The sequence below is a fragment of the Mya arenaria genome, chromosome 4 (genome assembly GCF_026914265.1).
Source record: "Mya arenaria isolate MELC-2E11 chromosome 4, ASM2691426v1".
Taxonomy (NCBI): Eukaryota; Metazoa; Mollusca; class Bivalvia; order Myida; family Myidae; genus Mya; species Mya arenaria.
In genome coordinates, this window is record NC_069125.1 from 41,428,562 (window position 1) to 41,454,186 (window position 25,625).

Below are 25,625 nucleotides of genomic sequence, written 5' to 3' on the forward strand. Positions count from 1 at the left end.
AATTGACATCGAGTAGTGGTTGTGGTTTTGTCACAGTTGTGTGTTGTCGAGACCACAGAGACTTGATGAAGTATGATGCAGATCCCAACAGCTGTCCCTGGCTTACTTTAAATAGTTGCCTGAGGCCTCAGTTGGGTAAAATCAGTCTTGACACTGAAAATTTTATAAAAGCTAAAAATCCACTTGGGCTATAAATTATGTAATTGACAATTTATAATATGTTGAAATATCGTCCTCAGATCATGATAAAAAGTTGTATTGTGTCCCATGACGTGAGAAACAGACTATAAAATGTCGTATTTTTCATTTTCAGGGTCAGACTGATTTTACCCAACTTAGGCCACAGGCAACCATCTAAATTAAGCCATGGCTAGCTGTTGGGATCTGCATCATACTTCCAAGTTTCTGTGGTCGGGACTTGCACACTTGCAGATCGGGAACATTTTCCGTAATAGCTGATTGATGATCGTAAATAGATCCAGAAGTACTTGTTATTTCGACATTGTACAACCATAAACGGACAAAAATACATTTTCGTTATAATACACAAAATATAACGGCCATTTTTGACACAATATTGGCTAATATATTCAAAATTGTATTTTTAGCTCAAAGTGTTTTTTCTTCCAATCTATCCAATATAAGTCTAAATGTAGTTCTCGTATTCATGAAGTGAATTCCATTTTGTTTTATTTTGGCGGCCATCTTAGGCGCCATGTTGAATTTGATATGGTCCCAAATGCTTCCTTATTACATACATATTGTATACTTGCAAAGCTTACAAAATCATAACGATAATTTCTAACCCAATATCAAGTGCGTCTCTCCATGTTTGGTCGTTACCTTGTGCCTCTAAACGGGGGTTTATACTTACGTGTTTCACTAATGAGCTTGCCCCTGTAGTTTTCATTCCATTATTGAATTCCCATATAAAAAGATCAATTTTACTGTATTCTCATTTCAGTACTTGTGCGAACCTTTTTTCGCATGGTAATTCTAGTGTCATCTATACCACAAATTTAAGACAGAGACAAATACAAATGAACGTGTACGAGTGAAAATATTTTTATTCAATTCCTCGAAACAGTGTTCTCACTGTGCTCGTATTAACTAGAGCATGGAGTAACCCTTTCCTCTTAATTGCACTAGCGGAGCCCCCCTAAAACCGTTCGAGTTTTTTTTTATTTCATTGTTGGAGAGAAGAAGTCATAAAATACGCCCAAAATGCACCATTTCTGACTATAAATTGTTATCTTTTTCTTGTAGACGTACTCCCAAATCCCCCTATCAACACTTTAAACAAAAAAATCCGGCAGTTCTGATGGCGGGGCGCAAGTCAAAAGGTAACGTCCCTTAGTTACGCCCCCTCCAACTTTGAATCCTGAATCCGCTCCTGAATTGTTTTGTTTAATATTAATGAAATTCCTTCGTATCAGATAAACAGAAATACCAATATGTGCCACTATGCACGTTCTTCATGCATATTGTATTGTGAAAGGTTGGCAACTTACATAGTTTGTATGGAAATAATTTATTATAACGCTGTTAAACATCACGTTCACGTTATCTGGGGCATGTTCCTATTGACAAGTTCAGAGCAGTCAGGCCAGTTTTGAAGCACATTTTAATGTACCTTATGCAGAAGAAAGTTTTGACGAGGCCCAAACAAAACAAGATACAATATATTTAAGTATACACATTTTGGAACCTTATTTATAGCGTATTGCAAAAATGTTTAATATGTATTTCAAAATATGTTAATCATTTTATTGGCAACTACTTTCATTTGAAGAAATCATGAGTTGTTTTCAAGAATAGCACAGGCAGCTATGATTTGGCTAGGGTATGTGTCGCAGGAATAAGGAGGGACAATCATTTAAAAGGAGATGTCACTTCAGTAGAGACTTATCTTTGAGACAGGTAACATGCATAGAAGCACAGAGTATGACCTATAAATAGCATCCAGTAGCGGGGCATATCATATAAGCCACTCGGGTTAGGGCTAGGGTGGGTTAGGGTTAGGGTCAAAACCTACATGTATAGTGGCACAGGCATCTGAATCATTGTTTGTCACTAAAATGTTGTTTAAAACCATTTTGGGTACATACAATGAGATAAACAACACATCTGAAGATATTTAGTGTCTTTGATATACAAAAAAAGAATTTGCTGTACTCTTTCCGACTAAAGAAAAACACGAGAATTGGACATTGAATTATGCTTGTTTGTCTAAAGACATTATAGATATACCAACATATCGCACACCATTTTAAAGGTAATTGACTCTTCTTTCCATGTCACTTATTTGAAAATGGATTGTTTATATGTTGGTTGAGAAATTTGCATAAAACTGGACTCTACCGTGAAATCGGGTAAGTTTGAGTTACATACCTTGTTTCTTTTTTGTATATCAAAGATATGTATAGTGGCACATAGCCGCCGCCTAATTTTAATATCTATATAAATAGCCTTGCCATTTTCGCCTTCTACCGGATGTTATAAAGCCATTGTCCGTTTATGTGCTTAGGTTAATAAAACTATGCCACTCGACTATCTAGGTTTGTGGGGGATAGTGCACGGACAGGATGTCATGCTTGTTATAGCCTCCCTTGGTTCGTCTAAGTGTACCAGCGTTAAGTCATAACACATGGGATCCGCGTTAAACGTCGTTAACATAGACATAGTTTATTTAAGGCTGAAGATCGATCCTACGACACGTGGGTTGAAAGTCAAGTGTCTTACTACTTGACCACATGAATACGGATCCGCTACTAGAACCACTTTGAAGGACAAATGTTGATATTAAAGCGATAACAGTAGGATGTAAGTTAAACCACGGTCGCGCCCTTTGACACATACGTCATGATGACCACGCTATTTGAAGTACTTTTAGTAGTACTATTATAATACAGTTTACCAAACGTTCAAACAAATTAAAGCTTCCAGAATAATGAACACGCCCAATGACATTGGCAATGTTAACAACTGTAACGCCAACATGTATTTTCAACTACCACGTATTTCCGTCGTCTGGAAATTGCAAATGGTGCTTTACCAGATACAATATATTTTCACCCCTAATTAAGAAAAAAGTAACCTTTATGACAAACCAAAATAGGAACAGTAAAACGAAAGCGAAAAGGTTGTATCTCCTTCTTCATTTAATGTCACATAAAACCTTCACTAGAGCTGTTCTCGTGCATATTAAATCTAAATCTAGCTTTGTCAACTGTCCTCCGCCGTTCATTCCGTGACTCTAGAAATTATTGGACACGATTTATTTGCACAAAAATGTTGAAAATGTCCAGGAATGGGTCATGGTATATTATACATTCGACGAGTGGGCTCAATGGTCGGACCTTAATTGCAAGTCGTGAGGAAGCAATTCACCCTGAAAGTGTGTCTAAACACACTATATTTATTGTAACATCTGTTCAGGTCTTTCTAGCAAAACTCGGCCGTGACCTAGTTTAAATTCTAGGAATTCCATAAATCACAGTACATGTAATGACTTAGTTTGAAACACATTCCAATGGTTCAACTTATGACATTTAACAAAGCTGATAATACGAATAGAAACATGACCAAAGGCTTAGTAAATAGACGTCATCATTTTTTTTTAAAACCATTACACGTACATTATATATCATAAACATTTTCAAATATTTTCCCCTTAACCTCTTATAAATTTTAGTTTTTAGTAAATGGAGTTTCTTGGGGGAAGCATTATACGCCGACAAAAGATTAATAATTCTAAGACAACTCCAAGGTCATTTGCTATCAATATATCAGAGATATAATGAACACCCGCCCATATTGTTACTCTGTTAGGTAGGGAGAAAACTGTTTATCTAAACGTACCAAGCTTTATAGCTTTACATCAAGTGAATTGATTTTTTTTTCTGTTTTCAGTAATAACGCTCTTGACCAAACCGCGACCCAGAAAGTAATATCGTCTCCACATGAGCTTGCTTAACACCAAGTTTCATCAGAATACGTCATTCCTAACTCAAGTAAGAACAGAGCGGAACAGCTACCGTGACCTTGACCAAACATACCCCCCCCCCAAAAAAAAAAAAAACAACACCCAAATAAAAGCCCGAGGCACGCCTTCAGGTGGGCTTTTTACAGCCAAGTTTCATCACAATTTGTCAAACCTAACTTAAGTTATTGAGCGAAAACCGTTTTTCTACGTAAAGTATCAGAAATATTGTCCATGATCCAACGACCCCAAATGCACATCACATCAGCTTGCTACATGCCAAGTTTCATCCCCATATGTCAAACCTAACTTAAGCTATTGAGCGGAAACATTTTTTAATTTTTACTAGCAGTGACCTTGACCGCACATATTCCAAATGTAATCCCGCATTAGCTAGTTATTCATTAGTCAATTGTAACCACGCCCTTCCATTTTCAATCCAGAGTATGTATGCATGTAGGCAACATATTCACTTGCAAAGTTTTAGTGTCTTGGTTAGCTGAAAATGATGCATGTGAGGACAGAAACTGTAGAAAGCAGATTAGTTGGTTGAACTCATGTAATATGTGCCAGTGACAATAGTTCATATCCAAAGGACGTACATACTAGCAACAGCACACACTCAAGTGAACCAGGGTTTAGAAGGCAAAGGGAGACAAACACTACATTAATAAAGACAACTATCGGCAAGAATTGTCTCCCTTAGAGAATATTTCGATAAGGCTGCACCGTTTTAACGGCCATAATTCATTCACAAATGAGCGGATCTGGCTGGTCTTCAAAACGAAGAGAGCTTTTATGAAAATCGAGCTGCTGAATATGTTTGAGAAACAATAACAAGAGGGCCTTGACGGCCCTATATCACTCACATTGAGTAAAAGTTAAAAACCTTTGTTACCACTAGTCAGTGTTACACAACAAATGTCTGAGCTATGCGTATTTTTGTTTCAGACAAGAAGTTCAATATTCAAATATAAAGGAACAAAAGAACTTCTTGTCTGAAACAAAAATGCGCATAGCTGAGGCATTTGTTGTGTAACACTATTTTTATGTAACACATGTGGCACTCAGAGCGGGGCCAATTTCGAACCCAGCGACATAATTTAAGCAATCTTGGTAAAGAAACATTAGACAATGCTCCAAACCAAATATGTAACCTTGATATTTGTTCTAAAAATGTGCATATGGTCCAAATTACATTGCTGTAGCTGCAAAAATTAGAGACTAGGTCAAATGGTCACCTGTCAATGTCAATATTGATATTTGTTGGCAAAATTGTGCAAATGGTCAAAATTTCAATGATGTAGCTTCAAACATAAGAAAGTAGGTCAAAATCAAGGTCATCCAAGCACAACATTAACACAAAAGCACAACAGCGCGGCATTTGTTTTCAATTTGTATGCATGGTCCAAATTACATTGCAGTTGTTTCAAAAAAGGTAGGTAGGTCAAAAGGTTACAGTCAAGGTCATCCGTAGAAAACATTGATACTTGTTTTAACTAGAACTCCGCGAGTCGGATGTGTTGCCTGACGAATTATTTACTGTCGACATTATAGCTGTTAGATTGGCATTTTATTCATTTATAGACAATGATGTTGCCATTTAACTTTCAAGTGTAGGTGGCATTTGAACCCTCAATCAGATATACCTACGGAATAAGTTTCAGGTTGAAACCTCCTATAGTTTACGAGATACGCCCCGGACAAAACTTGCAAGCATGAAAATTAACAAAGGGCAATAACTTTAAAACTTAGAAAACAAGAGTTACTGTTATTGTGCACTGCACTTGCCCTCAATGAGATATATCTAGCTATGAAGTTTCAAGTTGATACCTCTTATATTCTTCAAGATATGCCCCGGACAAAACTTTAAGCATGAAAATTAACAAAGGGCAATAACTTTAAAACTAAGAAAGCAAGAGTTACTGTTATTGTGCACTGCACTTGCCCTCAATGAGATCTGTCTAGCTATGAAGTTTCAAGTTGATACCTCTTATATTCTTCAAGATATGCCCCGGACAAAACTTTAAGCATGAAAATTAACAAAGGGCAATAATTTTAAAACTAAGAAAGCAAGAGTTACTGTTATTGTGCACTGCACTTGCCCTCCATGAGATCTATCTACATATGAAGTTTCAAGTTGATAACTCTTATATTCTACAAGATATGCCCCGGACAAAACTTTAAGCATGAAAAATAACAAAGGGCAAAACTCTAAAAATATGGAAGCAAGAGTAACAGTTCTTGTGCACTGCACTTGCCCTCAATTAGATCTATGTACATATGAAGTTTCAAGTTGATACCACCAATAGATATACCCCGGACAAGCGAAAATGGGACGTGGACGCCGCCGCCGCCGACAAAAGTAACCCCTATATGTCGTCTTTTCAGGCGACACAAAAACTGTACACATGGTCCATATCTTATTGCTGTAGCTTCACAGCTTTGACCACAGGGTGAAAATTTGCACAAACTTGGTAGAGGGCCATTCTATGATGCTACAAAACAAATACCAAATATCTGGGCCTTGCGGTTTGAAACAAAAAGATTTTGAGTTTTCTTAAATAAGTTTATAAGACTTTTGACCCCTGGGGCATGGCCAGTTTTGACCCCTAAGGCATAATTAGAACAATCTTGGTAGAGGATCACTATACGGTGCTTAATACCAAATACCAAGGGTCTAGGCCTAGGGGTTTCACACAAGAAGAGTTTCAAAGATTTCTATATAAAAGCATTGGGAACTTGTAAACCCTGGGGTGTGCAAGTAATGACCCCAGCGGCTTAATTTGAACCTATCTTTTCAAGCAATTGAGTTCAGACAGACGCACTTACGACAGACACTGTGCCATCACATAAGTTCTTCTGGCCTTTGGCCAGTAGAGCTAAGTTAACCAACTTAATCAACCACTTAACTATATTTTCACCTCATTAACAAAGGCAAGGGAGAGTAAAGATGAAAAACTTACTCTTTAGAACTACATACAAATGCTCATGACCATATTAGATTCGATTTCAACAACAATAGATATAAACACAAGAATGTTTGCACAATTCAAACTTTTATTCGTACAATCACATCAAGATGGAAAATGTGCAATTCCATAATTTTGAATTTGAGTTACCAACAATAAACCTTGATGTCAAATATTCCAGATATGCAATATTTACAACAAAACTTTGGTTAACTGAGCCATGTTATTTTTTACAAGGAAACAATATTGCCGAAGTACATGTATGATGTGATCTTCAAAGGTCAAGATATGGCAATCATGTTGTGAGAAATTTTGCAAGGATGTTAACAGCTTCAAATCCTGCTCAATGTTTTGATATGATTTGTTCCAATATATTCAGTAAGTAACAACAATACTAATAGCACTAGACATAATAATCCATAGCTCCATTGAAAAACGACAATGAAAGCAAAATTAAAGTCCTGTTGGTTGGCAAATTCAATAAATTTAACCAATTTTTCTAACATCCAGACAGTGGAACTGTGAAAAAGCTGTCAGCCTCAGGCTTGTTATAATTTTAGATCTTTACAAAGCCAGGTTTGTTACAATTTACTAGATCATGCAATAGTGCAAGTATTTGGGCTATATGATCAAATCAGTAACTTCTGCCTGCAATAGATAAATCATAACCACAGCTCAAAACTTTGTCCCATTATCAAAGGAGACAACTTTAATTCCTGTTCAGTTCGAGTCAGATCCAGACCCAGAACCGGAGCCAGAACCTGAGTCACTACCCGCCGGGGAACCAGGCTCAGAATGTTCAGGAGAGCTCAGAATCTCTTCATCATCCGGCAGCTGTAATTCAATGTAGAAATATTAGTAAAGGATGCCAATAGATAGCACAGCTTGATTTGTTCATAAATGATTATTTTCTCTGGCTAATATCAGTTTATAACCATGATGTGTGTTTATATGACTTACATGTAACAAACAAGCCTACATTTAATTCCAAGTACTGTCACAATTTTTATGCAAAGTAACTGCATACCGGTGATTATTATATATAACACCTTGACCATTCTTTGAATTAATTCAGATAAGGACAAACTTTAAAGGCAGGTCAATAACATTTTCAATCTATGTTGAACCAATTCTTTTTTTAAAAAGATTTTCACATACAAACAATGTATTCCAATATCAAACATCCTTACTTCGCCGACATCTGACTCCTCCCCATCCTTTCTCTGTGATCTCCGCTTGACCCCCGATGGCTTCTCTTCCTCGGAGCCGGACCCCGACCCAGAATCCTCGTCAACTTCCATCTTCTCACGCTTTAACTTCTGTGATGGAAATAAAGACATTAAACAAAAGATGTAAAATGTTATGGGATTCAAAAAGTGGCAATAATTTTTCTTAAGGGATCTTGAGACTCTTTCTGGCACAATAATAATTTCATTACAATACTAAAGCTATCGTTATCCATGGATTCACAGAGTGTCGTTCAATTGATGTTATAGTCCAATGTTAACACTAAAGACTTTAATCCTGCATTAAGATTAATTTCAATGTTTATTTAATATGTCACCTGTCTTTCTATGGCTCTATTTTCTTTGACAAAATCAAAAAAATATTGGAAGTCAGTCTATGTCATAATGGTATACATAATCTTCGTATCAATTAATTATTGGAAGTCAGTCTGCGGGATCTTCATTTTAAGATTTTTTTACAGATAAACTTTTACAAAAATACTTTTCAAAAATAATTTGCTACTTAATCCATGCTGTCATAAAATGCTATTTTTACCTTCAGTGGTTTATCATCCTCATCGGAGTCGTCAGATGATGACTCCACATCAGAGATAAACTCCTTACTCTTATATGCAGAGCCTGACCCTGCTTTTGTGTCTGTCGGCTTCTTCGGGCTTGGTTTCTGCTTGGACTTGGAGCTGAAAATATATCCATGGTTGACAATATCTCATTACCAAAAAAATGTTTCATAACGTCACCACAGTTTCAAGCTTTAACAACTAAAACCAGACAGGTGAGAGTAGTAACTTGTTAAGTTGTTTGATATATTTTTGCCCGTCTATCAACCAAAAGGTTGTGGGTTCAAGAATGTTCTCTTGACCTCTCAAAAACGGACACCATCGCTGGTTTCTACCACAGAAAAAAGCTTGGAAGCAATTTCTGTCAGCCTAAAGCTATCTTCACAAGAGCCAAAATAAATTAGAATCAATTGACTAGAACCTCATTTATTCATTTCGCTGCTGTCAGAGGATAGTTGAACAAGTTGCATTTTCAACCTGAACATTCAACCTGAAGTAATCAGTTTTGACTACCTGTTATTTCTCCATGTTCTTTACTAGTATAAGTTTCAAGTGAGTCAAGTTCATACCTTGATTTTGGCCTCGGAGGTCCACCTTCATCTTTAAGGTTCTTGTTGTATTCCTTCATAGCAATATCATACTCCTTTTTCGCTTCTCTGTTCTTTTCATTGTATGGCTGAAATGAGTAATAGAGTGTTACAAAGTGCAAATATTTTTATGTAAATCAGATTGTAAAAGGTAATTTTAAATCAAAAGAACAGAACCGTTAACTTGTTTGAATTACAGGAAATTGCACCATTTTAATAACCCAAAATATAAAAAATCGGCAGCAGAGGGGGGAACACCCCTTCCATCCCAAAATGCCTTATGATACAACTGGCAGAAACCCTGCTTAACTTATGTGTTAAACGTTTCAGTTCAAAATGTCTATAGCTAAAACCAATATTAATAAAGAAAGTACAGGTCGCCTTTATAAGTATGAGAATTTAATGTTCAGTTTGTTGTCCTAAAAAACATCAGATTGCAACAGCGTGTTCTCAAAACGATGAGAATTTAAAAAAATATGTAAACAATAGAGAAGGCAATAGTTTGTCCAAACAAGTTTTTTTTTTAGTAAACATGTCCTTCCTATTTTCATCAATTGAATACAAGCCTATCAACAGCGTGCTATCCATGTGTATCACCTCTTTTTCCTCATTGGTCATTTTGCCCCACATCTCTCCAGCCTTCTTGGAGATATCCACGACCGAGAAGTCTGGATGTTTCTCCTTAATCTTAGCCCTTTGCTCAATAAACCAGATGAAGTATGCAGTCTGGGGACGCTTTGGCTTATTAGGATCTTTCTCTTCCTTGCTTTTTTTCTTGGTCTTGGTTTTCGTCTTCGGGCTAGAGCCTTCACGCTGAAATGACAATGATGCTTTGATAAGATCACCAGTAGTCAGAGCTATATTCTCAGATAAGCTACATGTTTTACACTCTTACAACACAAAATGTAAACCCCACAACAAGACTTTTTTCATCAACCTAACTCTTGGCAGCCTTTAACTTTTCATAATTCTCAACTGTCTGTCCAGTTCTGTTCTCATCTATTCTACAGCAGGACTGTCAGACACAAAATAACATTTATATTGCCAAACACATACCAGAGACTTTGTACTTTTTGTCTATTTTCTTTTCTCTTCTGTTTTAATTTTAATTCATAACAAAAGAAGACTTTCTTCCCCTACTAGTCATTAATAATAGCAACCTTCAACTTTTTATTAATTTTGCAAAATTCTTTCCTCTCCAGTTTAAACTTTTCTCCCTGTCCTCACACTTACAAAACAATAGCACTGTCTTCCACTTAACAAAACAATAATTCTGTCTTCCACTTAGAATACAATAATACTGTCTTCCACTTTCAAAACAATAATACGGTCTTCCACTCACAATTCTGTCTTCCACTTAAAAAACAATAATACTTCCACGTACCGCAGCCTTAGCGGCCTTGGACTTTTCATGCTTCTCTCGTTTTTCTCTCCGCTCCTGTTGGCGTTTCTCTTTCTCGGCTCTCTTCAGGGCCTTCGTCTCCTCATCATCGTTGCTGTTCTCAGGCTCCTTTACAATGGATAAAAGGTTGGAAAATTTAAATACAGATCATAATCAACTATTTCTTTTAGGCATCAAGGTACTTTGAACACATGATATCATACAAAAGATAATAAAAAGAAAACAAAAATGCAATGTGATAATGCAGTGTCATTGTTTTCTAATCAATTAGGAAAAATTCAGCCACATTCCCAATACTAAACATACTGTTTTCCCTATAAATGTGAAAATAAAATACCTAAAGCCTGGTGTTAACTCTTCTTTTTTTGAGAGGGTGTTGATGTTTTATTAAAGAAACAAAGTCAAAATTATGCATTTTCCCCAATATGAAATGACCGGACACCCTTCCAAAAAGAGTGAAAAAAAACACACACTGTATTGTTAAAGTTGATATCAACTAAGACATTTAAAGGCTGATTCCATTCTTCCATATTGGAATATCACCACAGATAACAAAACTGACATTATTCTTAACATGTAGGCCAAATACAACAGGGTACGGCAGGGTATGCTACCATTTCCGTGCTGTCAGCCGTATCAAAGCCATATACAGGAAGGTATAATTTATACTGACCTCTTCAGACTCATCAGATGACGTTGGTGGGTTACTGTCATACTCTTCAGCCACGTCACTTGCAGAATCTTCTGGTTTGAAATCCTCGTCTTAAAATAAAGGAAGACTTCACTAAATGTCCTTAATCAAGCATGCAATACATTTCGGACTATGCGATGTAATCATAACAGTTTGTCAAGTCCAAACAGATACATCATTTCACCTCGTGAACACCAAAAGTGAATATTTTCCCTTCGTGAAATATAAATTTTGGTGCTGACTTGGTGAAATATATTACAATCTTAAACTAAAGCAAACAATTATTCTCTATGTTATGAAGATGGCCTTATTCTTATCTAATTTGGTTTCAAACAAATTATGTAATGACCCACAAGTATTTCTACACTAAGTAGTAAGTGAAAACAATTGATATCCATCAACTGTCTCTATGAGCAAGTTACTTAACGATTCATCATAATTCCTCTCAGGAGTGCAAGTCTGACTAAGCCATACCCTCAACTCTTCATAAACTGACTTTTATCACATGGTGTTCCTTGTTTTGAGTGTAGATCTACATATTAGGTGACAAATACACATACCAGATGAGTCGCTGTCATCATCAAAGGCGTCGCTGTCCCTGTCTTTGCCCTCGGCCTTCATTCTCTCCAGATAAGCATCATGGGCCCCGGCTTCCTCGTCCGACTCATCCTCGTAGTTGGTCATGTCCTTTGCCTGAAGAGGCAAAATTAAGACACATTTCATATTAAAAAACACAATTATATACATAATAAGGTCTACCTTTGAGAAAACATTATTTTGTGAGATACAGGTTTAAGATTTGAAATAAATTTTGTGTTATATAGCACTTATATGACAGGGCAATAATGATGAGGATTTGAACATTTGCAACATTTCACACAATTTACAAAATGTGATTAAGCATCAAAGACGTCAAAAACTTATCAAGAAATAAATAAATAGTTGCTATAATGTTAGACAACACCTTAAGGAATCTTCTGCATCAATTGATTACCTTCTTATTGCCAATATTCTTCATTCTGAGAGTCTTGTTCTTTGCGAACTCAAACATCTTTCCATACTCATCTCTGAAGTAGAATAGATACCGTACATGATTCTCGGTAGCACATGACATTGGTTGAGACTTAAAACATAAGGCCTGTTGTTCCAACTCTTGTGCAAACATGTACATGCGTATCATTGAATTATAAAATGTTGAAAGAATGAAAATGAGTCAAAACTTTCATTCACTAAAGGCAGCCTAAACCATATCACATATTTCATTCAGTACTAGATTTGCTCTCTTTTGTCAAACAGGACAGATACATGTGGCACGATCTGTCACCAGAAGCATTGTTTCTAACTACATGTTTCTCATATCTCATGCCAATCATGACAACTTTAAGATCTAAATCTGAACTTTTGGACTGAAAAGAACAGTAAACGATTTTGCCATGACAAGTTTTCTTTTTTATTTTGACAGTCTTCTTCTATGTTTTATGGACATATGCTTATCATGCACTTATCATTAATGCTTTATGGTACTTTGTCATTGACCAATAACATTTCTATAGGGAGTGACCTTGTGTACAGAGAGGCGCAAGAGGGGAATAAAATATAATAAGGCAGGGGTAAAAGGACGTAGGGGCGGGGATGAAACTGCTTAAATTCTAGACTTACTTTTCAATGTTAGAGAACGTGTAAACAGTTCCAGCTTTTGTTTCTACATCAAAGTCAAATGAGCGGTTGCTACCAGAACTGCGACCGAAGTTGACCGCTGCGACCTCGTCAAAGCGAATATGGACAGGGGGCTTGTGCACAAAGATGAAGCCACGCTCCAGAGGGTACAGCAAACCTGTGGCTGCCTTGTAGGAACACCCAATAGCAGGTGACCCTGAATGTCTGCAATAACAAAGTTCTGGTCAAAATTTACCAAGGATTGGACTAAAATCTATATGGCAAATAATTTTAACTGACAACTTTTAATTAACTGGAGGCTGTTTCAGTAAGACTACGAGTAACTATTCTCTTACCTTAGAAATTTAGGTGTAGTTATGAAAACTCCAAGAATTGTGAATAAAACAGCCTCTATCTAACAACTAAGCAAACATACCCGATAAAGCTTCCGGGGACTGTGATTTTGCGTGTTGTGACAGCCTTGAACACCTTGCTTACAATCTCGTACTCCAGACCAGTCATCTCCTTCTGGAGCTTCCCCTCATATCTCTCCTCTAACTCACTGTTAGAAAACAACAGAATAGAGGGTATGGTCTCACTACTGCACAGCTAATGGTTGAGTAATGTTCAAAATGTCACGAAGCTACAGTTTTGTTCATTGTATATAATCAGAACCAGAATGTCAATACTTCAGTGAAGTTTTCTGAATAAGGGTGTAACTATAACACTATGTAGCCAATAAATGGCAGCTTATGTATACTTATATACTATCTAAGGAATCAGTTTTGAAGTTTCCTTATCCCATACATTTACATTTTGTGAACAGATTTTCTCAAAAACTAATAGCATTTTCACTTGACTCAACTGATAGCTTTTTCACTTGACTCAACAAATTTCTTCAATGATCTCAATTGCGATCTGTGTTTTTATTTGTTCATGTTTTTAAATCGAATACTTTCCAGTAACTGCTACAGTTTATAATACTTTCCAGTATCTGCTACAATTTATATCAGTTGAGTCAAGTGAAAGGTGAAAATGCTATCAGTTGAGTCAAGTGAAAATGCTATGAGTTGAGTCAAGTGGAAGGTTAAAATGCTATCAGTTGAGTCAAGTGAAAATGCTATCAGTTGGGTCAATTGAAAATGCTATCAAGTTTTCCCAACAACTTACTCTCCGAGGCCACACTCCAGGGTCATCTCATCATCCTTGGAGAAGAGCAGGATAAGGAAGTGGTATCTGGTTTGGCCCTGCTTGATAGGTGGGTCCAGGCTCACCTGTATACAGGAACATACAACTGATAGTCAGGGTCATTGGTAGGTAAGTGAATCTGGACTTGGGGTATATATGTGTTAAATTGAACAGACTTTGCTTTGAAAAGATATTGAATATTAAACAAGAGTACTGCTGAGCGAATGCCAAACACTCCTCTGGTGTTTTTGTTGTTGAGAAAAGAGCATAACTGGACATTTAAATATCTTGAACATAATTTGAGCTATGGCCATAGAAGTTATTGCCCTGGCAACATGTGTACCCAGTTTTATTTAAATATCTTAATGTAATTGATACTGGGTTCACATGGTCAGTGACATTACGCACATGTATAGCAAGGAACATAACTACTATGGCCATTACTCTAATAAATGTGTTCTAGAATCTAGAACACATTTATTAGAGTAATGGCCATAGTAGTTATGTTCCTTGCTATACATGTGCGTAATGTCACTGACCATGTGAACCCAGTATCAATTACATGTATTGAAAGGTTTTGAAAATTGGCCAATACAAAAGTTTGCATGATGCTGAAGATAAAAACACCAAGGCTATCATGTACATAGACTTCTTTTCTCAAGAAAACCCAGACAAGCTAAAAAATATCAGTGAACTACAAATTAAGTGACACCATAAGCAACTGTCAAGAAAAGGCTCAATAATTTACCGTACTATCTGTTATGTACAAGCTTCAGTCATTTGATGTAGCATAATTTCAAGTGTATACAGTATTTTAATTTCCTAATTTTCTTTCATGGAAACTACCAAAACAGACTGACAGTACATTAGTACATTTACCTGTACCTCAAAAGTTGCTTGCCATTACACTAATACATAAGCCCTCAGTCCAATAGTATTTGATTTTTCCTTTTCCCCTTCCAACATTTTTAACAGGTAAAACCCTTAAGTTCTCAATAAAAACTTATACCTACCACAAAGAAGATCTGCCTGCCATCTTTATGAGGCAGCAGAAAAAGTCTGAGCACCGATGTGTAGGGAATTTTGTAATCAAACGTTTTACCATGGAACTGCAGGTAAGTTGTGTACATCTTGATGTCATAGCGACCTCTGAAATCAAACAAATATGTTTCAAACTGTAAGAAATGGAACATGGAGCAAATGTTGACTGTGATTCATTCATTATTACCAAGTGTCTTCAAATGTAAACACACAAAATAGGGTGATCTTAACAACATGCATACTACAAAATATTGTAAAGATCAAATTACAATTATATATGTAGAAATTGTTGCATGTTCAGGGCCCATATTCACAGACATCTTGAATCTGAATTCAGGACTTGAGACTCAAAATTGCAAAAATGGAAAAGAGAGATAATGTAATAACTTAACATAATTTACACATCTTTTGTCAAAAATATTTATATTAAAAAAATCCTTGTTGCTACAAGTAACTATCCTATTTCATGCAACCATACCCAGATAGGATAACTCTTTAACATCCTGTACAACATGTATTTAAGGAAAAAGTATGATTACATGATATTTAAACATAATTTCAAACTAACAAGTAAAATACAGCATGACTGCAGATGCACTTTCTCGCATAATATACACATACCCGAGTAATGTCTTATATATGCATAATATACACATACATGAGTAATGTACACATAAACCGGTAATGTACACATACCTGAGTAATGTACACATACCTGAATAATGTACACATACCTGAGTAATGTACACATAAACCGGTAATGTACACATACCTGAGTAATGTCTTATAAATGCATAATGTACACATACCTGAGTAATGTACACATAAACCAGTAATGTACAAATACCTGAGTAATGTCTTATAAATGCATAATGTACACATACCTGAGTAATGTCTTATAAATGCATTATATACACATACCTGAGTAATGTCTTATAAATGCATAATGTACACATACCTGAGTAATGTCTTATAAATGCATAATGTACACATACCTGAGTAATGTACACATAAACCGGTAATGTACACATACCTGAGTAATGTCTTATAAATGCATTATATACACATACCTGAGTAATGTCTTATAAATGCATAATGTACACATAAACCGGTAATGTTCACAATGTAGCAGCAATTTACACATACCTTGGAGTAAGACACTGGACCTCAGGGAAGACACACACGGCATCTCCAGTTGCCTGGATTATGTCAGCATTCTTCATTACTTGATCATAGAACTCCTGAAACACATTTACACAAAGTGTCATGTTAACTATTGGAGTCACAGTCAAAATACTTTCTTTCTTTATGTGGTTATATTCCATGGCCTTTCCCATTCAACTTTTTCCTAGATTTAAGTAATATGGATATAAACTTTATAAAAAGTGATCAGGTTAAACACAAGTTCTTACAGTATTGGAAACATCTTCCACTACAGCAAATCTTGGATAGGTAACTTTCATAAAGAAATGATACTGTGCATGCCTTAAACATCTGCCAAATGTTGAAATACCTTTTTACTACAAAATATTAGACAACTTAACAACTGTTAAATATGATCTTTTTAAATGAGTCCATAAAACTGTACATGTTTGAATTCAGGAAAATAAGGAATATTGCACAAACAAGAGCTCAACTAAATGTATTGAAACATATCATACAATTGCTCTGTTTTCTCTCAGGCAAACAGCAAACACTGTGAATATGAAAAGTTGGCTTGCATACTAACAGAGACATTATCTGATTCTTGGTTGTTCTGATCAGGGGGTATGTGAAATCGTAGCTCCATTAGCGATACAGCAGCGTCGTCATTCTGGTGAAACTCCAGTGTGATCTCACTTTTGGCTGGGGTCGCCTGGCATACGTTGTTCAAAGGAATCTCAAATGCCAGGTTGTTGTCAATCAGAAAGTTTAGACCATTACCTAGACGAAGATATGTTTCTTGTAACAAACATGTGTTGTAGCATTAACAAACCAATGTGTTCCAATATTTAGAAACATAATAACAAACTTATTTATCTTTGCTTATCAATTATATCTTAGCAGACTGTCTTTAAAGTGACACTCTTATTCAATATCAATACATACACATGTATAACAAACATAAATTTTGAGTGATAAACCTTTAACTACTTACTAAATAATGCATTAATGGAAAAAATTAATTATTGATAACAAGATTGTAACCTTGTATTAAATAGCTGAAAATGCAAAAATATTTAATAATTGGTTAGTGCTAAAAGATTTACTGTGTTCTACTATCGTCTCACAAGGTAGAAATAACATGTTTTCTGCACCTTTTCTTCATTTTAAACTCGGTATCCTTCATAAGCACCATTGGTTTTGACATTTATTCATCCATTTTATTATATCTAAACAATTGTATTGATTGTGGCAAATCTTATTTGGGAGTAAGAGTGCATCTTGAAAGGAAGTCAACCATACACATGCAAAATATAACATGTATCTCTTGTTCAGAGCATCAATATTTATGCCAGCAAGTAACTGGCATTATTTACAATGCTCTGGAAACTAGAGCTATCACTGAAGTTGATTAATACCCACGAACGCCACCTCTCATTATGATTTATCATTGTATGAAGTTTTATGCTATTCCATCTAGTAGTTTTCAAGTAACTGTCCGGACAAAAGTTTGACAAAAAAAACACAGAAAAAGGCAATAACTCTGTAATTTGCTAAAATATGTAGTGATTCATGTACACTGAACTCCTTCTAATTGTGCTGTACTATTGTATAAAGTTTTATTACATTCCATCCAAGATATGCTCCGGACAAGAAAAAAGTAACAAAGGGCAATAACTCTGTAATTGGCTGAAAAAGAATCTACAGTTCCTCTCATTATGATCTATCACTGTATGAAGATTTATTAAATTCCATGCAAAAGTTTTCAAGTTATGCTCCAGACAGAAAAAACTTCTTTAGTGCCAATCTGGTGTACAGTCCCTTTAATAAAATCGACTCACTTTTTATTTCTTTTGCCTTGAGTGTAAATGTTAAAATATCAAAACTATATCAGAAAATATTGTATTATTAATTTTAATTATGTAATATTAGATTTACAATTTCATACTCAAACATCAATATTCTTCGGTTAAGCACTGTCAACTGGCCTAATTTCAACCAGATAGCTGTATAATTCCAAATTCCAAATGTCACTTGTATACGTTACATTCCCGAAATAAGAAAAAAGCATGATCTATCGAAAGATAATTATGTTTCAAACATCAGAGGAAGGCTCCTAAAGAGATAACTCGGCTGTGCAGATACTGCATCCACAAGCTCTCAAAGGAGTCCTCCAAGATGAGGATTAACCAAAAGATCAGCAGCCCCTTTAATAAATAAAGTGATATTCCATCAGTGGCTCTAGCAATTAATATGTGCAATACCCTTTGGGTTCATGGAAATAAGCTGGTCTAATCAATTATTGCAAACAAAATAATTGCCCTGAGATTCGTTACAGAAAAAAACTTCTTTAGTGCCAATCTGGTGTACAGTCCCTTAAATGAAACCGACTCACTTTTTATTTCTTTTGCCTTGAGTGTAAATGTTAAAATGTCAAAACTATATAGAAAAATAATGTATCATTTAATTTATATTATGTAATATTAGATTTACAATTTCATACTCAAACATCAATATTCTTCGGTTAAATAGTCCTTATTTATGTTCACAACGGACAGACCGACGGACGGACCGACCGACCATCGGATGACTCCAATATACGGTTATATACCCCCTTCAAACTTCGTTTGTCGGGGGTATAAAGATATCTATGTAAAGCCAAACCTACAAGTAAGGAAATATAAACTTACAAATGTTATTTATGTTTACAAAGCTACCTGCAAACTTGGCCTGTCCCTATTTATAATCACAAAATTTCCTTCAAACTCAGCCTGTCCATATTTATATTCACAAAGATACCACCGGCCTGTCCCAATTTCTGTTAACAAAGTAACCACCAAACATGCCTGTCCTTATTTATGTTCACAAAGCTACCTGCAAATTTGGCCTGTCTCTATTTATGATGACAAAGCTACCTGCAAACTTGGCCTGTCTCTATTTATGATGACAAAGCTACCTTGAAAACTTGGCCTGTCTCTATTTTTGATGACAAAGCTACCTGATAACTTGGCCTGTCTCTATTTATGATGACAAAGCTACCTGCAAACTTGGCCTGTCTCTATGTATGATGACAAAGCTACCTTGAAAATTTGGCCTGTCTCTATTTATGATGACAAAGCTACCTAAAAACTTGACCTGTCTCTATTTATGATGAAAAAGCTACCTGAAAACTTGGCCTTTCTCTATTTATGATGACAAAGCTACCTGCAAACTTGGCCTGTATCTATTTATGTCCACAATGTTACCTTCAAACTTGGCCTGTACCTATTTATGTTCACAATGTTACCTTCAAACTTGGCCTGTACCTATTTATGTTCACAATGTTACCTTCAAACTTGGCCTGTACCTATTTATGTTCACAATGTTACCTTCAAACTTGGCCTGTACCTATTTATGTTCACAATGTTACCTTCAAACTTGGCCTGTACCTATTTATGTTCACAATGTTACCACCAAACCAGGCCTGTACCTATTTATGTTCACAATGCTACCTTCAAACTTGGCCTGTCCCCAGTTCCAGCCTTTCACAGAGAGATCCACAGGTTCCAGTTTAACATCATAGTTCCTGGACACAAATGATGACAACTTCTCTTGATCCTGGAAAATATTCACAATCCGTGAATTTTACTTCTGCTGTTTCATCACTCCTTAATTGTTATAAAGAATTTACTTTCACTTGACAAAATCTTATATTCAGGTCTAAAACAGGAGTAAAAAATAAAGGTATTTTTTTAATGCTCAAAGACTAGTGAAAATAAAACATATTTAAAGCCAAATAGAGTAATATGCATGAAACAGGATTTCTTTTATCAGGGCATCAGAACATAATCATCATCATGTGAAATGTTAACCTGAACTATGACCAGATTAATCCTGATTAAGAGTACAAGGGAAAAGTCCGTAAATGCATTAGAGTCGGCTTTTTTGTTTTGACAAAAGTGATTTTGAAACAGGATGCATGTTAAAGGAGGAAAAAGCAAATGTAGCTGACCCATGTTCACACTGTTCTCTAAGTTTCTCGAAGATTAGATGAACACTGATGAATTTAACCTAGTGACCTAGTTTTCCCATATTCACAATTGTCTTACATATGATGTTGTAAAAAAAAATCTGACCAAAGTTTCATGAAGATCAGATAGAAACAGAAAACAGTTTGAAAGTTTGTTGTTTTTAACATTACAACATTTATCTATGAAAAGATTCAGCATCAAACAAAACATTTTTGGATTTGTTCTTACAACTTATATCAAATATGTTACTGGTGTAAAGTTCAAGTTATAAATATAACATAGATTTCTTACGGATTCCTTGAATCCATCAAATCTGTGAATGTGTCCACTGTGAAGGAGAATCTTGAGACAGTATCCACGAGCCCGTTTGAGCCACTGCACCTTTTCTATGTCTGTGCCATGAAACTGGTCAGATCGTCCTGTCTTCTGGTTTCTAAACACAATACTGTTTCCTTGGAGTTTCAGGCGGCCAGGGTTCTAAAAACAAGATTTATTTGTGGAATTGAAGGAGTTAAAACAAATAGGAGCAGATCTATTTTGTTCTTCAATTGAAGATACATGATCTTAAGTTCTTATTTTTCATGTTGTTTTTTTTTATTTTAAATTAAGTGGGGTTTAATGGTTGCAGTGATATCTTTTTTTACATAAACATATTTAGTTGACCATATTTTTTAGGGTTTTTTATTATTGGTAGTCCAAACAAGACTTTCAAATGGACAAAATAATAAACATCTTTATGAATGCCAGTGTCATTATCATAACACAGTGCTATATATGTCATAAAAACATGAGTGCTTTTTGTTGGACTGACAAAAATATGTAAAATAGCTGATATACATGTTAAGACCTTCCTGCACTTTATTGTATTATGGTTGGTCTTGTAAACTTAAAGATCTTCTATGTATTCAAAAATAACTTTGCTTTTTTTTTTATTCTTGCAATAAGTGTCAAACAAATTAGGAAAATATTTAGATTTTCAAGGACACTTTAAAATGCTTTTTAAGGGGTGACATTTTTTAGAAGGCAGTAAATTGTACTAAGAAAAAAGTCACTAGTGTTGCTTTCTTACCAACGCTCCTCTGACCTCCTGTACAATGTCTGGATACTCTTGGTAGTCACTCATATCTTCTGATTTCTAGAGTAGACAGTATGAAATTCAAAACTGGAGTCAATAACTTACACAGAGTTTCATTTACATGTATGACCATTCATTGAGGTATAGATTTATGGCTGTGAACTATGTTTTTATTTAATTTATATTCATGTCGCAACAACGTTTAATATAATAATACAATACTGATACATAGTTTTCATATTTTCTTTATATTTATTTCATACACGCTGAGGTTATTTCAACTAACTGTCTGTCTCAGTTGAAAAATGTTTAAACTATCAAAAGATGTGTTGGTGCCAATTTGATAAAAAAAAAAATGACGTCGAATAACTCTTTATGTAAAATGGCATTTTAAAATTACAATCTTTAAACAAACATTGCCATTGGTCGATGCTTTTAAAGGGACTAGACACCAGATGATACAGTTGCAAGAAAAAAGAAAATTGTCAAAAACTTACAAAAAAATTATATCGCTGTGTGCATTGAAATCTCACTTGTTGATGTATCACATCGCTTACGACAAATTTTCATTTGCAGTTTTTAACTCATTACATAATTTTCACATGCCAAAAATACACACTTCATGGATTTAGGGATGTAATTGACCTGGCAGATTAGGGGCTGAAGCAATTTCAGCAGAGGGTTTCGAGGCCACTACAGCCCCAATGGAAAAAGTGGGCATCGTCCCCTTCGTTTAAATAAAACTAGCTTTAAAAAGCCCTTAACTGGCTTCAATTTGAAGCAAATTGAAGTGTCTTGTCTTAAAATCAGAATAAATGATGTAAAATCAGTCACACACTAGTTTGTATCAAATGACAATTTTAGGCTTGTTTTGAGAAATTACTGTATTTGCAGATTTTGGGACCATCTGGTGTCTAGTCCCTTAAACACCCTCTTTTATTTTCAATAGAATTTTATCACAGTTAACCAGGATTACCAGGCCCTAGGATTATTTTAATTTACCTTTTTATGACTAAGGTCTTTATTTAAACTATTAAAACAGACTCAGTTAACCCTAGGTAAGGTCCTTAACCCTGAAATATTACGAACTGATGTTTGTCAGTGGTGTTTTTCTTATGACATATGTTCTAATTGACAGTTGCACAAGTGTCGAACAATGTTAAGTCGTTGTGCAACGATAGCAATTCCTGAAAATTTAGCATTTCACACAAATATGGCGGGAATTACCAGTGACAAAATGTTCAAGATTTTAGTATAAATTTTCGTAACAGCCCTTTGTACTGCTGTGAAAGTTGTGTCAGACACATACACCCAACGACTCTATGACAGTTATTGCCTCGACAAAGTTAAAAATAATAGAAAAGCATGTTTTTTTTATCAAAAGACCTCACCGAAAATCAAAACAGGAAGTCTACCTCGGCGGAACGCTTTTCATGGCGCGTGCTCGATTTACTTTACCGATTAAAGGTTAACTTGTACTAATATCTCTCTCTGGATTTAACCGCACCTCAGCTGGAACACTCATATTTCAAGAATAACCACCAACGGAAGTAATACCCTCAGCTTCATTAAAAGAAAGGTAAAAACAAAACTGAAAGAGCCAAAACATTAGCTTTAAAAACTCTAGTCCGGTCACAGCTAGAATATCAGTACAGTACGCTGTTGTACAGTTTGCCAACCCATCGATCCGTAATGTTTTACAACATATACCATCACCATGTTGCAACTGCTATGCAATCCTATATCCAGATGCCATTCAGATTATCCAGACTGATGCACCCGGCAATATGTTTTAGACAAATCCAAGTAAATACTGGGTATCATAAATTTTCATTCAATCTTCACTCGGTTGCACTTTGGAACAGCTTGCCAAACCATGTTTTCGCTATGCCCAGCCTTAACGCATTTAAGGTGTCTGTGGCAACCATTCAGCGATAAGCGAGCAACGTTTTAACCTTTTAAAGGTACTTCTTTACCCTTCAATTTTATCATGTTCCTAAAATGGAGTTCTTTTTACTCCAATTCTCACTGTTACTGATGTTGATTTTCTTCATCAGTGATATACCTTTCACGTTCATTAACAAGCTAGAGATAGATAGATAGACATGTTGTACATTTAGAGTCAATGAGATCCCTTTCGGCCTCTAATAAGTACCATACAATTTATTGTTAAGAATTACAGTTTAACAACACAATATACATGATGTCATACTGATTTAATTCCGGGCACGCCTGCTTACGTTCTAATCTAAACCAGTTATACATAACATATTCTGTAAAATCTTAATGGGGAAGAGGGTGTTACCCTCCATCATATATATATATTAAAATATATATATATATATATTATTATTAATTTAATATTATTACTTAAATATACATGATGTAATGCCGCCAAATAAAATTGAGTTTTGCATTTAAATGAATGCGCATTGTTATAGAACAGAAACAGAACAGAAAGATGATTTATTTGGATTTAAGCATATTGTTTCTCATTCATACAAAGAATTATAACACAAAAGGTTGGTAAATAAATACAAATAATACAGAAACAAAACATTTTAAGACATACAAATGCAATTAAAGGAACGCACAGTGTATTTTCCATGTGTACTTTGTTTCATCAGCTGCGGCTGTTTGATTAGACTCGCGTCTTACTACCCGATGTTGAACGGCCAATGTCGTGCTGATTCAAAACAAATATAATCTTATCTTATCTTATCCCATCTTATCTTGTGTTCCCTGTTCTCAACAGTTGAGGCTGGTTATGTTCACAAAGTTACCACCAAACCTGGCCTCTACCTATTTATGTTCACAATGTTACCTTCAAACTTGCCGGCAAGTACAGACCAGTCTGGGCCTCGTTTCACAAAAAAAGTCGTAATAAATTAAATGCATTTAAATTGTTTCGACTACTTGATTAGATTGTAATTATAAATGTCAACTTTTGGGCGGAAAGGTCTTTTTTCGGTTTCGTTCGTGAAAATTTCCACAGGTTGCCCTTAGGTATTGTTTCACTATTCATATAAAATTCACCTAGTCCAGCGTTGTCATTTTTTCTGCTGTTTACCTTTTTCTGCTCTTTACTTTTACAATTAAAATGCTTTCAATTTCTATTAATTGAAAGAGTGTATTAATTAGAAGAGTCTAAACGTCAGTTCCTGTCCAGTATTTACTCGAATGTTACTATTTTTCTGAATATAGAAAAATATTTATTGAAAATAAAATCATGTAAGTTTTTGAAGTATGTTGTTGATAAATTTAGTTTGAGAAATAGTAATGTTATGTACTCCTCCATTTGAACTTATTTAGCAAAAAAAATATATAGAAAATGCATATGTATATGGTGTATATATATGCCCATGCCCTCGTCCTTGTTCGTGACATTAGTGTATATGAACTAACTTCAAACCTGAAACTTGAGTATATAATTATATTTCACTTAATAAATGGGAAATTGAATCACGTTTAATTCGTACAATAAGTATTAATTTAAAGGTAGTTTTAGATCGCTTCTCAACCTGAATCATTGCACCAATTTCGTCGCAAGCTTTCGTGTATTTAATAGTTTTATAATCAATAGGATTGGATTTACTCGATCAAAGCCTTTATCTTGCATATTTTATTTATAAATAAAATGCATTATATAAGATACATGGAATGGCTTTTTTTTAATCTTTTATTTTCTTTCTTTTTTGAAAACGTATTTATCAATTTCATATTATGTTATAAATTACGGGAAATAAGTGAATTGAACCTTCTTTTTACAATAAATTCACCGAATAGCAACACGCATTAAATACGGCATATGTACAATATCTGCTACTAACATCCACGAGAAGCGTTAGTTTATAACATAGAAGAATATAAACGCATCACATACGTACACAATCGTAGATAGCGAGAGACCAACTGCTTAGAGCCATAATAGACATAGTGGAATTAACATTACATAATACACCAATCGCGTCTTAATGTCTTTAGAAAAACGAACATATTTATTCAGTAACTGAAATATCATTACAGTTTCCATTTGTAAGTTTTTTTTCAGAGTTAGAGTCTTTCTCACAAGTG

At 35.1% G+C, this 25,625-nt stretch overlaps 2 protein-coding genes across 4 annotated transcripts in view; both read right to left on the bottom strand.

The window, feature by feature from the left end:
* Positions 1–7,022: 7,022 nt before the first annotated feature.
* On the bottom strand, positions 7,023–23,011 carry LOC128231677 (FACT complex subunit SSRP1-like). 3 transcript variants are annotated; one of them, XM_052944744.1, is made up of 19 exons: positions 22,943–23,011; positions 21,546–21,611; positions 20,768–20,953; positions 19,958–20,063; positions 17,053–17,246; positions 16,470–16,564; positions 15,296–15,431; positions 14,265–14,368; positions 13,531–13,656; positions 13,098–13,319; positions 12,433–12,505; positions 11,999–12,131; positions 11,421–11,509; positions 10,730–10,855; positions 9,943–10,158; positions 9,328–9,434; positions 8,737–8,878; positions 8,145–8,273; positions 7,023–7,788 (listed from the first exon to the last, which is right to left on the bottom strand). In XM_052944744.1, the coding sequence occupies exons 2-19, from the start codon at positions 21,597–21,599 to the stop codon at positions 7,675–7,677; spliced, it is 2,352 nt and encodes a 783-aa protein (XP_052800704.1). In that variant the 5' UTR covers positions 21,600–21,611; positions 22,943–23,011; the 3' UTR covers positions 7,023–7,674. The 3 variants fall into 3 exon arrangements, with proteins under 3 accessions (XP_052800704.1, XP_052800703.1, XP_052800705.1); XM_052944743.1 differs by having other exon boundaries at positions 22,861–22,947; XM_052944745.1 differs by lacking the exons at positions 19,958–20,063; positions 20,768–20,953; positions 21,546–21,611; positions 22,943–23,011 and adding an exon at positions 19,712–19,946.
* Positions 23,012–24,060: 1,049 nt separating this feature from the next.
* The window catches only part of LOC128232421 (switch-associated protein 70-like), a 9,858-nt gene continuing 8,293 nt past the window's right edge, over positions 24,061–25,625 (bottom strand). Inside the window, exon 9 of the mRNA XM_052945956.1 lies at positions 24,061–25,625. This exon is cut by the window's right edge and continues 953 nt beyond it. Within this exon, the coding sequence (XP_052801916.1) occupies positions 25,550–25,625 (76 nt within the window). The 3' untranslated portion in view covers positions 24,061–25,549.